Source organism: Ictidomys tridecemlineatus, chromosome 11, assembly GCF_052094955.1.
Source record: "Ictidomys tridecemlineatus isolate mIctTri1 chromosome 11, mIctTri1.hap1, whole genome shotgun sequence".
NCBI lineage: Eukaryota > Metazoa > Chordata > Mammalia > Rodentia > Sciuridae > Ictidomys > Ictidomys tridecemlineatus.
In genome coordinates, this window is record NC_135487.1 from 23,669,481 (window position 1) to 23,682,906 (window position 13,426).

Below are 13,426 nucleotides of genomic sequence, written 5' to 3' on the forward strand. Positions count from 1 at the left end.
TGTCGCAACGGGGGAGTGACAGGGACTGTGGGGAGAGCCAGTCCTCCCCCTCCAGCTGCTCCCAGATGTCATTCTGCCCGCCCAGGCCCCTGGTTCCTGAGCTCCCGGGGATTCCACAGTTACTAAGCTACTGGTTTTTGTTGACTTTTAAATATTTTCTTCTAAGGGAGAAGGGGAGGGGGGCAAAAGTCAGCAACGAGCAAGTAAAAACAAGTCAAAATAAGCCCCCTCTCCCCCAAAGAAAGCTGTCCAGCACCCACCATCCCTACACAAACCCAAGGCCTTCCAATATAACCATCTGGCTGGAGCAACAGCCGGACAGGACTGACCTGCTTCCCAGGCTCCCCCCTCAGCGCCCTTCTTGGTGAATGAGGGGCGGTGGTGGATGGTCTCTCTGTCTTCCAGCCCTGGGAGGACAAAGGGGCTTCCAGAAAGAGAGGAGGAGGATGGCCAGTGGGAATGGACTCTCTTCATCCTCGGCCCTTGTGGCCAAGCGCCCCTCTGCCCTGGGCCCATTCCCCAGATATGTCTGGATCCACCAGGACACACCCCAAGACAGCCTAGACAAGACTTGCCATGAAATCTGGAAGAGAGTTCAGGGCTTACCTGAGGCCCTGCAGCCCAGGACCTCGATGGAGCAGCTCTCTACCCCCATGGCTGGAACTCCAAGAGACCGTGGGTTCAGCTTCCAAGAAGAGTGAGTATCCATCCCTCTATTTGGTTGGCAGCAAAGGCGGAGGGAAGAGATGAAGTGAGACCTGGGAGAATGTTCTGGCTTACTGTTCAGTTTGGTTGAACCCTAAACACTCTATATTTTCCCTCCATTCCCATAGTCCTATGTCTATGGTTCTAGGTTCTGAAGTTACTTGTGCAGACATCCTGACCTAGGTTGTATTCCAGACCATCTTGTTACCAGCCAGCTTAGGGAATATTGCTCATTCTAAATAGGCAACCTAGAGGTGGATCTGGAGTCCTTGAAAAGCACTTTAGCCAGGTTGAGGGTTGGACAGTTCTTGATCATCCCCAGAGGCAACTAAAAGATCCCTCCCTTCTCCCATGCTAAGTCTGGGCATTCGTGCAGATAAGACTGGTGGATTTAAACCACATCTGGAATTCCCTAATATGGGGAGCAGCTGTCCCATTCAGCCTCCACATACGCTACTGCAAGAGCGTGCATCAAAATATTTACTGGGAAGGCATTGACATATTCAGAGGACATAATAGGAAATTAAAGTGCGGGAAGATGGCTGTAAATAGCCTGTTTCCTAGATGGGAAATCCTATGTCTGGGAAACACAGAACTAAATGTTTCTCCCCTAGGGCAAAGTTGGATGGATATTGTGGGGGAGAAGAGTATTTGCAAAGGGAGGAAGGGGCAAAGAGGAAAAGAGGAACCTCATTGGGAAAATGAAGTAAATCTGCCACAGTTATTAATGCCGCCGTCGAGCACTTCTTCAATGCTCTGCATCTTTAAAGTGGGCCACAAGCATTAATTAATCTTCCCAGAGTCCCTATGAAGCAGGTATTAGTGTCCCCATTTTACAGATGGATTAAGTGTTAATAATTAAGTGCTAATTAAAGACTAAGTGATAATTAAGTGTTGTCTGCTTCAACACATGCTCCAGCACAGTTCAGAGATGATGCTCTGGAGTGGCAGGGGGTGGGGGGTGGGGGAGGTCAGGCATTTGTCAGCTGCTACTGATTTCAGGGATGTCTAAGCAAGAGCTCAGAGCAAAAGTGATGTATAACTGAAACCCAGGTCTGCTCTACCTCCCGTCTCTTTGCAGGCTTATTTACTTGCTGCAGATGAAGGTGGAAGGCACTTGGGCCGTTCCTCCCTCCCCTGCCCTGTGCTCAGCATGACATGGCTCAGACAGGAATGGCCTGTCCACAGCCAAAATCCTGCTATCAGGCCTTTCAGTGGCACTGAGCTCTTTTCCCTTGCCCATGGCCATCTGCTCTGGGACAGGGCCTTGGCAGGGGGTGCCTTGGGGCTGTGCTCAGCTCTCAATGGCCAAAGAGCTGAATGGCCACTTTGTGGACCCAGGGTCAGTAGCAATTTCCAGTAGATGGCATCCTCTCTGCCAGGTCACACTGAATTAATGCAGACAGACTCGACTTCCAGTCTGCACTTGGCCGAAAAATTGAACTGGCGCACCTTCGGCCAGTTGCTTAACTCCATTTGGCCTTGATTTGCTCATCTGCAAATTGAGGATGATATGGCCTGCCTTGTCCACCTTAGAGTTGATAATGAGGATCAAATGTGATGGGAGACAAGGAAATGAAAGATGCATTAGACAAATGAGGCTGCCCTTGATACGTAATTCATAGAGTCTGGGGCTTTCTGCTGTCGTGGTCGGCTTCCATCTGGGGTTTTCACACTCTGCTCCATAGACCCCAGGGTGCTTCTGCAGCCACCCAGAATCAAGTGGCCTGTTTCTGGGCCCTAATTCCCACTTCAGCTGGAGCTGTTCGGCTTTCATGGGTTTTACTTCCTGGAGTTCTGAGGAAGGTTACATTTGAAAAGAGTTCGACTGAGAAAAAAAGCCGCGGAGCCACTGACTTAGATGAATAAACGATATCATAATCGTGTAGATATCAACCAAGGAGAACACAATGAGCTATTCTTGAAATAAAAGGCAGCTGTGCCGCTGGAGTCGGACAACTCTGATTTCAGATCACATTTCATCCCCACGCCAGCGGCAGGATTTGAGGCTGTTTAATTAATCTGAGCTTTGGTCTCCTCATCTGCCAGGTGGGAGATGATTACTGTACATTTTGCAGGGCTGGTGGGGTGGTTAAATAGGATAATTTCCACTGTCCTGATAATAATTAGGATTCCTGAAAGTCCCCATAACGATGATGGGCAATGTTTCTATTACTATTACACGAAGTAAGTATTATTTGAAACTCCCTATCGTTTTTACGTTTATTATAGTAATTTTAAAACAAAACATCAAGTAGTATAGTGAATAGTAACATGTCTAATGCTGAGTTTCAGTGATTATCAAATTGTGCCATTTGGGCTTCATTGGTCCCTTAGCCCCATTTTTAGGTGAAACTCTGTTACAGATGAGGCAAACCAACTTTGGACGGGTTGATTTCTTTGCTGGGGATCCTACACACTTAGGAAGTGGTAGTCTCTGAAATGAAACCCGGGGACCTCTTAGTCATGATGTGATAATGGTGGCTGTCTCCCCCTAGATGGTTATCCAAAGATGCGTCATATTTGGAGGCATATTCTGAGTTGATTCCACATGGATTTGGAACCCAGGGTGCTGTCTATGGCAGGGCTGGGATGCTTTCAGGTCCACAAGACACCTCTCAGCTCTGCTGCATTGCTTAACTTGTAGACTGGGTTTGGGTGACACTTTCTTCCACTGGGGATAGCTAAGTAAGTGAATTCTAGAACTCTTGTTAGCCAGAATTTTTTTCTTGACCCTGGTCCTGTAAGTCATAGACACCCAGGTGTCTCAAGGTTCATAGAGATCTTGAAGGTGACCCTGTGCTGTTTGAATCCCCTCCCCTACTTCCCTGCCAGGTGGCTATCCACTCAGATGCTTTCTTAGGTGGGGAGCTGCCCTTTCCAAGGGCAGCCCCTTCCTTTGCTATGAACTCTCTGGAAAGGTCATTTTCTTCCGGTAATTGAAATCTGTCTCCATCAAACGAATATCCAGTGATCTGGATTCTGCCCTCAGGGCTCCAAGGGAATCTATCCTCCCTTCCCTCAATAGCTCTTTAGATGATAAAAGATGGCAGCGAGATTCCTCCTAGACTCTCTGGTCTCTACAAGCTAATGCTTCTAGTTTTCTAAGTTCCCTTAACCTGCCGGTGTGGTTGGTTTCCTATCCCCGTGGCTGGGCCCGTGGCGGTGTGGTTGTCCAGCAGTCTTCCAGGTGAGGTCCAATGCATGCAGAAGGGGTCCCGGCTACTGTGTGTATCCCTGTGATGGTGATTAATACCACAGGCTCTTGTCCCTCCACAGTGACCGTTCTGTGGACACATTTTGACTTCATTCATTCTTCCAACAGATATTTATTAATCACGTGCCTGGCACTAGGCTAAGAGCTTGGGGGATAGAGCTAGGGCGATTGATACTGCAACCAAAAAGGAAGTAAATTAAAAACTGTGATCACGTTGGAGCGTGTGAAGAACTAGTATTCTCCTTTGGAGGAGACCAATGATCAGCACATAAAAATAAATGAGATAATTTCAGAGAGCAATGAGTGCAATGATAGAAATAAAATAGAATAAAGTAATAGTCAGAGATCCTTCTGATGGAGGATCAGGTCTCTTGAGCTGAAGCCAGGATGCTGAGAAGGAACCGGTCGGGTGGCAATCCTGGTCAGAACATTCTGGCAGAAGGAAGGGCAAGCGGAAAGACCCTGAGAGACACAGCCTGGCTGGAGTGCAGTGATGGATGGGGACATGGTGTAGGCAATCTCAGAGCCTAACAGACAAGGTTCTAGAGGCCTGAGCATCACTGGAGGGAGTTCAGGTTTTATTCTGCATATGGTGGGTCACGTTTGGAGGCTTTCGGGATGTGGGAGCAACATAGGTTCATTATTATCATTATTATTTTATTTTTTAAGATGTATCCAGCTTATGTGTGGAGATAGCTTGTGGGTGTGTTGAGGCTGGTGACAGTGATGGTGGCTGGAGCAGAGTGAGGACAGCAGAAACATGGTTGGGAGGTGGGGGTTCAGAGTCCCATACCAGAGGAGCCAGTGGACCCGCTGCTGACCTTCGGGCATTGAGGCTGATCCTGGGTTTTTGGCTCAAGGCCTAGGTTGACCATGGTGCCACTTGTCGAGGTAGGGGAAGAAAGGGCGAGAAATTAGTTCTGGCAAGAAATGAATGGTTTTGCCTGGTATCAATGAAACTTCAGAATCTTTTTCAGTTATTTTTTTAATTAGTCATAAGTTTGAGCTTGGAGAATTGTGTCAAGCTGCTTCCTAACTCACATTCAAGGATTACCTGTTCTTTCATTCCTCTCATCACCAAAATTTCACAGCCTCCAAATGAGGCCTTTGGATTTTCTGTTGACTCCATGCTCTGACTGTGGAAAAGAATTTGTTAATTCTTCCCAGCCAGAGCCCTGTGGCTGGATCCCAGGGATAGAGGGATAAGTAGGGCAGAAGTCCTCTGTCAAAGAACTCCCAGTGATATCCAGTAAACATTTATTGTACACCTACTATTTGCCCATGTTGAAAAAACATGCAAGAAAGGAAAAGATGGAGTCACCTCTGACCTCCTGCCTGCATCTTGCAACACTTTACGATAAGTGTTGTGATAAAGACATCCTAGAGCCCTGTAGCACACCAAGGGGACTTGAACTGACTTAGGCTTGAGACTTGGGGAAGTCTGCCTGGACAAGGTGAGGGGAGCAAGCTGAAGGGTCCACAGACATGATCTCTGAACTGTGAATGTGATGAAAGATGTTCCTGGGAGCAGAAGAGGTCATGATCCTGGTAACTGTGAAGGTCTCCCTCCTCCAAGGCCTCCCCTGAGCTAGGTCTTGATAAGAAAGAAGGGACAACTTATGCAGGTGCAGGACAGAATGTAGCATGTGCGAGGGGCCATGAGAGAGGAAAGATGGGCTGCACCTGGCCGGGTGTGGTCAGCCTTCCTGGTTGCTCCCAGGTCTTTGGCACAAATACCCAAGACTTTCTCATCTCTGCAAATCAGGCAGAACTTAGTTTGCAGAATCAAAAGGTTTTGATGAGCATCATTTCGAGCCAGATCCAAGGAAGAAGACAAATTTGCAGAAAGAAGAAATTTGTTTAACCATTAAAAAAAAAAAAAAACATAAATGATTCCTGACTCGCAGCTTTCGCAAGAAGGAAGAGGCTGTTTGGCACTTTCTTATTAGATCAGTGTCAGCTCCCGCCAGCCAGGCCGCCACGCTGGTGCAGTCAGTGAGTCTCGGGAACCCATGTCTCAGCCTTATTCAAATTGCTCTCCCAACAAATCAGTTTCTTGGTGCTATATTATTTAAACTAATGGATAAACCCTGTTTTGTGGGAATATATATCCTCTATCATCATCGTCATCATCATCGTCACTATGATTATTTTTAAAGCTTGAGACCTGGTGATGGGAATGGAAAGAACAAGACTCACACTTGGGCTGTTACCCCATAGCAGAAGCCAGCACTGAAAGTCTCCAGAGTGTAAAACCCCAGGACAGTGCTTTCTTCCCTTTGAGGAGTCCAGTGCTTCTCTGAGAGTCTGCGAAAGGTTGCTGGACGCCCTTCTGCCTGAGACACATCTCCAAGGCTCCCGGTATTTTGAGAAAGATTTCGGGGGGTCCCCTGGGTTGCAGGAGGAACACATTGCCCTGAGACCCAGCACTTAGACAAGTGTCCCCCTCCTTTGACCCCCCAGCACTGGGACTCAGCACTCTGCCTTGTTGCTGTCTAGGCACCCCCATCCTTGATTGTCAAGTGACATAGTGCTGGGGGACGGAGGCTCGAGGCCCCTGGCCCTTCTCTAGGCCAGCTCCCTCCACATCCCATCAGTCTATCTTAAACGAGGTCTTTGACCCTTTCCTTCCTTGCTCATCCCTCTTCTGTCACCTCCTCATCTCATCTTGCTGCCCTGGGTTCCATTGCCTCCCTGTCCCTCACCTCTCCAGCTTCATCCTCCTGAAGCACACCAACAGCACTGCCCACACTCCTTCCATGGCTCCCCACTCTCCTTCAGTCCCTCAGTCTGGTCTGCTAGGGTCTCTGTAGTGGGCCTGCTTTTTTCTCCAAGTTCAAGTCCTGTTGTTCTCCTTCACATGCTCTGTCAACCAAGATGAGCTCCCAGCAGGCACACGTGGCCCTGCCTTTCTTTGCTCAGTGCCTCCACTGTCAGGAGTGCCTTGCTCTCTGTCTGTCTTCCAAAATATTGTCCATCTTTAAAGACCCAGAGTAAATGTGTCCACCTGGGAATTTTTTTACTGTTTATCCCACTCAACATTTTTTCTTCTTCTTTCTTGTTTCTCTTTTTAATTTAAATAAAAAAATAGTATTCTACCTCTTCCATAAGGGTCTTAAAGGTATCTCATATAACAAAAAATAAGCAGACAGGTGGGCTAGAATCCCAGCACAACTTCCTAGCTGTAACCAAGTTCTTCAAACTGTCTGTGCCCTGCTTTGCTCATCTGAAAAATAGAAAGTGATAGGGCCAAACTGAAGCACATAGTGAGACCCATGTAAACCCTACACAGCACCTGGATTAAGATAAGGATCCCATGTTCATCACCATTGTCATCACCATCATCACCATCACCATTACCACCACCATCATTATCGTCATCACTACCACCATCACCATCACCATCACACCACACCACTACCACCATCATCATCATCATCATCACTACCACCATCACTATCACAACCACCACCACCACCACCACCACCACCACCATCATCATCATCATCATCACTACCACCATCACTATCACAACCACCATCACCACCACCACCACCATCACCACCATCATCATCATCATCATCACTACCACCATCACTATCACAACCACCATCACCATCACCACCACCACCACCATCACTATCACCACCATCACTATCATCACCACCACCATGATCACCATCACCACCATCACCACCACCACCATCACTACCACCACCACCACCATTACCACCATCATCATCACCACCATCACCACCATCATCATCACCACCACCACTACCATCACCATCATCATCACCACCATCACCACCATCATCATCACCACCCCACTACCATCACCATCATCATCACCACCATCATCACCATCATCATCACCACCACCACTACCATCACCATCATCATCACCACCACCACCACCACCACCACCATCACCATCACCACCACCACTACCACCACCATCATCACCACCACCACCACCATCACTACCACCACCACCACCACCACCACCATCATCATCACCACCACCACTACCATCACCGTCACCATCACCACCATCACCACCATCATCACCACCACCACCACCACCACCACCACCACCACCATCATCATCACCACCACCACTACCATCACCGTCACCATCACCACCATCACCACCATCATCACCACCACCACCACCACCACCACCATCATCATCACCACCACCACTACTATCACCATCATCATCACCACCACCACGATCACCATTCTCACTGTCTTCATTATTATTATCAAGGATAAAATGACAAGACAAAAATGATATGGGGAGAGACTTTACATATCACAAGACTTAGGCTAAAGGAAACTACTCGGTGGGGACAGCATTTTGTTCTGAGATTCTTGGCAAGCCAGGGCGAAAAGGGAGAACATAAGAGTTGCTTTTCATAACTCATTATCTAATGAGAGAAAGCTGAAGAGATCATCGTTGGAGACAAACACTGCCCTGGCTCTGAGGACCATATGGTGTGGGTCTTTATATGAGGGCGAGGGAACAGAAGAGTTGGCCTGAAACCAGCTCCGCGTTGCCCATTGGCTGGAGGAGAGCACCCAGCGCCCCGGCACACCACTCGGTGTGGCTCTGGAGTGGCACTTCTAATGAGGTGGTGGTCATCTGGCACATGGTGTACCCTGCCTTGTGGCAACAAATCCCTCCTCCTCCACTTGACCATGGGCTCCTTAAGGGCAAGGGCTGAGTCTTACTCATCTTTGTCTCCCCAGTGTCCGGCCAAGTTCCTGGCACTCGGTGACTCTGCAGTGTATACGAATGAATGAGGAAGTGAATGATGGATGAGCCATTAAAATGCCACCCCAAGGAGGGTGAGGCCCAGAGGTGGCCAGGATCCAAGCAAAGGGTCATGGCCATCAGAGAAAGCACTCGGGAACATAGGGACAGAATATCAATAAGCCCAGACACGGCAGTCTTTTTTTCTCCTTGTGCCTTAAGCTACAAAGAAGGGAAGTAGCAGCTTGGAGGTGTCAGGCTCTACATTTGAATTTTCTGTCTTCTCAACTGTCTTAGCAACCTTCCCAGCAGACAGTCACTATCACTTCCATCTTACAGAGAAGGAAGGTGAGGCTCAGAGAGGTTCGGCAACTTGACCAAGGTCACCCAGCCGGGAGGGAGCCGAGCGAAGAGTCCTGTGGGAGACCTGCGCTCCAAGGAACACTAGGAGCCCTTTAGAATCTCCTTCCCCGTCTGCTTAGCACCAGGAGCCATGAGCAGTGAAGGGAGATGAATCATGATTAACGTCCCACTTCCCATGTCCCCCTTTGTAATTTAATTTTATGGTTTCGGGAGCTGTGTCGCAGGTTGTGGGAGCCTGCAGAGATGGGCCACCAGTGGTTTGGTTTAATCCCCTTTTTAATATCTTTGTTGCAACATTCTTTCCAATTCAGCTCCCAAGTCACATTAAAAAAATACCTCTTCCTTGGGGTAAGCCTTCCCTTATTAAACAGATTCAAATGAAAAGTTTTAAAGATAATTTGAACAATAAGAATCACTCTGTAGCTCCCAGCCCAGGCTCCTTTATTGCTGTATTTATTCCCCAGTATTTCCTGTCTCATTCCCCAGCTCACTGAGTCCCTCGTCGACCACCCCCAACACTCTCAGTCTTTGGTCCCAATCAATGTCTGTCCCCCCCGGGGGGAAGAATCAGGAAGGGGTATCTCACCTCCATGTGCCAATGTGCCTTCCAAGGCTGTCCCACCCGCCCTGACCCACATGCAGAGAAATGGCTGGAGCGTAGAGGAAAGTCACACCCGCAAAGTCTCAGAGGGGCCATGGAAGGTGGGGGAGGGGGGCAGGTGGAGAAAGGACACTGCTCAAAATGCAGATGTCTGGACCCCTCCCGGGGTGCCCAGGACCCTGCATTTGAAACAAGCACACAGGCCTCTCTTTGGCACATGGAGGGAAGTTTCTCTGATACTTTAGGGGCCAAAGAGGAGGAGCCCCAGGCTTAAAAATCAATAGCAAGGCACAAATTTGAGGAGGAAGTACTGACCTTTTGTGAGTTCTAAGTGTATGCCATTTTTTAAAAAAATTGAATCTACTACGTGTGAAGACCTTTGCTAAGAAATTAGATGAACACAAAGTCCGGGCTTGGCCTCAAGGGAGCCGGGGGATTTCCTAGTGTTGTCTCCTATAACCTGGGGTGAGTGTCACCATCCCATTCCCGCTTAGCAGATGAAGAGACTGAGGTCTCAGTGCCTTGCCCGACTTTGCACCTTTAGGAAGTGGGACTCTTGGCCAGCGGAGTGCCAAGGCCAAGGCCGGCAGCCAGGCTCTGCTCTCCCCGCGCCACAGCCTCAGTCCGAGCCGCTAACATTTGCATAGCGCCCTTACAATTTACCAAGTGCTTTCCCGTTCATCATTCCCCTTAATCCTCAGAGTCTGCGAGAGTGGAGGAGGACTGGGGGTGGAGTGTCTGAAGCTTTCCGTTGTAGGGAGGGCAGAGACCTCTGGGGATCTGTGTACCCCTTGCCCCCGGCCAGAGATCCGAGGTAGCTTTGGGACTCGGGCTACAGACCTCGGATAGTGGATAGTGGGTGTCCCTGCAGCTTCTCTCCATGGCCCCTTCACCCCCAAACTGAGAGTGGTCCAGACCTCTCAGGTGGCTGGAGAGGTGGAATCCACCCTCCTCCCCTGCTTTCTTTCCCTCCTGCTGCTTTTCCAAGCAGGATGCCATGGTGGTATGTGTGTGCATGTGTGAGCATGCACGTGGGTGCAGTGAACATGTGTATGGGTGTGTATGCATGGCTGTGGTGTGTCCATGTGTGTGTATGTGCATATGTGTGTGTGTGTGTGTGTGTGTGTGTGTGTGTGTGTGTGTCTGTGGGGAGAGGGGACCCGGGCAGTTCAGTGAGTCCTGGATTTGGAGCAGAGGGAAGAGGGAGAAGGACACAAGGAGCTTTGGCAGAGGTGGCTGCCTCTCTTCCCTCCATATCGGGCAGGGGTCACCCTGAATGCTGTGGCATATACACCAGGGGACTGGAAGGTGGGCCTCTGATACCACGCAGACAGGAAGACCTGGCAGTAGCCATCAGCCTGGGCTGGAGCCTGGTGGGGCTCCTCTGGGGGAGATGCAAACTGGACGCTAGAGCCTCTGCCAACACAAGGAGGGCCTCCTCTTGTCACTCACTACTGCGGCTCCGGCAGGTAGTGGACACCTGCCTGTCCTCTGAGTTCTGTCTTCTGGTGCCTTGTCCTCCTGATCCCCGGAGGCCTCTGCCCTCCCTACAGCTGAGGCTCAGGGTAGGGAAGTGACTTACAGAAGGTCACTGTGTCAGGAAGCACAGAGGGGGTGTTAACCTAGGTCTGCTGCCCACACACAGAGTATCCCTCTTGCGCTGCTTCAGGGACTGTAGGGAAGTGGCCACGTGGGGAGGTTGGGGGCCACCTGGGCCTGGGATCCCATCCTACTCCACACTGATCCTCTTGGGCCAACCGAGCAAGTCTTTCACCTTCCTGAGCCTCAGTTACCTCCTTCCAAATTGGGATTGAAGATGCTTCCTGTCCTTCATGCTGTGGTGGGGACCTGTGACAAACAGAATTCCAGGCACAGAGTTGAGTCATCACAGAGAGGGGCCCAGGCCTCTGTCCTCGGCTGCCACCACTCCTCTGAATGGCTCTCTGGGAGAGATGCCTGCCCTCATGGAAACGGCAGCCTGCATCTTCCTGCTTACGTCTCAGCTGTGGCTTCCCTTTAGAATAAAGCTCCCTGGCACCGTCTCAGGGCCTGGCAGATTCCGACTCGTGCCTTATTCCCTGACCCGCCTCCTGCCACTCCCCTCTGCCCCTACAGTGTGCCCTACCACTCAAGCCAAGCTCCTTCCCAGCTGCTCCCTGCATCTGGAACCCTCTTCCTCACCTCCTTTAACTAAGTACTCAGGAACTTTTAGGCCCAGTTTGAATGACACTTCTCACAGAGGCCTTCCCCACCCTCCTAACTAACTTAGGTGTGTGACTGGTCATCTCACACACAGCATTTCACGCTTCGTTTTCAGAACAGGATAGCCTAGTGGTTAGGAGAGTGGCTACTGAGCCAGACGGCCTCCGTTCATCTGCATTGTCCCTTCCTAATTCTGTGACCTTGGAAAAATTACCTAATTTCTTTAGTTTTTTTTTTTTTCATTTAAAAAACTGGGATGATTGTTATCTATTTGAATCAGTTGACTTTTTTTTTTTTTTTTTTGGTACTGGGAATTGAACCCAGAGGTCCTTTACCACTGAGTTCATCGCCAGCCCTTTTTAATTTTTAATTTATTTATTTATTTATTTATTTATTTTTTAAAGAGAGAGTGAGAGAGGAGAGAGAGAGAGAATTTTTAATATTTATTTTTTAGTTCTCAGTGGACACAACATCTTTGTTGGTATGTGGTGCTGAGGATCGAACCCGGGCCGCACGCATGCGAGGCGAGCGCGCTACCGCTTGAGCCACATCCCCAGCCCCTTATTTTTTATTTAGAGACATGTTCTCACTAATTTGTTTAGGGCCTCGCTAAGTTGCTGAGTCTGGTTTTGAACTTGTGAGCCTCCTGCCTCGGCCTCCTGAGTCGCTGGGATTACAGGCATTCTCCAGAACACCCAGCTCAGTTAACTTCTGAGATATAACAAACCACTCAGAAATGTAGTGGCTCAAAACTACAACTAGACCCTTGGCCCCCATTTATATAGTTAAGTAACTGGGCTGGGCTCAGCTGGGAGCGTCTCTGTGGGCTGAGTTCAGCTGAAGCTGGCACATGCTCATTCGTGCATCTGCAGTCAGCTAGCTCTGGCCCACAGCTGGACAAGGCACCCTGGAATTTTCTTCCATCCGACTGGGACGCGTCATCTTGCAGCAGGAAGCTTGGGCCTGTCTGCATAGAGGCTCCTAGTCCCAAGAGAAATAAGGCGAAGTCCAGGTGCCCAGGCACATTTCAAGCTTCTACTTCTTACTGAATCAAGAACAGAGGCAACTATCCAAGGGAGGTTAGATACAGGAAGGGCTCCGGTGGAGATTAAGATGAAGAGCGTTTTGCACTTGAAGTGTTTAGACACACATGGTGGCTTGTTAGTACACGATGATCGCTAACTCTATTATCTTGTGAAATGAGAGTAGGACCTGACGCTTGGTCGGACCTGTTCAAGGCAGGCCTCCTTTAAACAGAGAGGATCTGCTTCAGCCTCTCTCTGGAGACTGACCTCTTCACCACCAGGCAATGCTCTCCTTCTCACGTAGACACACAGAAGTGGGAGTCTCCCCCCCAGCTGTGAGGTCAGTCTGCAGTCAGATTACAATCCAAGTCCAGGTCTGCGTGAGACTCCAGAGCTTTCTACCTGCTTCACTCTTTAATCAGTCATGTGGCCAGGACATCCGGCCTGGGGACTGTATGTGTCGTGGGTCTAAAATGCCATAGCTGGAAGAAAATATTTGTTTTGGTGTCTCCTCCAGCACTGACAATTTTCTGCTTGCATTTTCTGTTGTTTGG

The 13,426-nt window shown here is 49.4% G+C and overlaps 1 protein-coding gene across 1 annotated transcript in view; it reads left to right on the forward strand.

Annotated features, from left to right (window-relative positions):
• The first annotated feature begins 368 nt into the window (after positions 1-368).
• C11H1orf94 (chromosome 11 C1orf94 homolog) overlaps positions 369-13,426 on the forward strand; it is a 36,214-nt gene continuing 23,156 nt past the window's right edge. The window contains exon 1 of the mRNA XM_005317783.4: positions 369-697. Coding sequence (XP_005317840.1) covers positions 369-697 — 329 coding nt within the window. The remainder of the gene's footprint in view (positions 698-13,426) is intronic.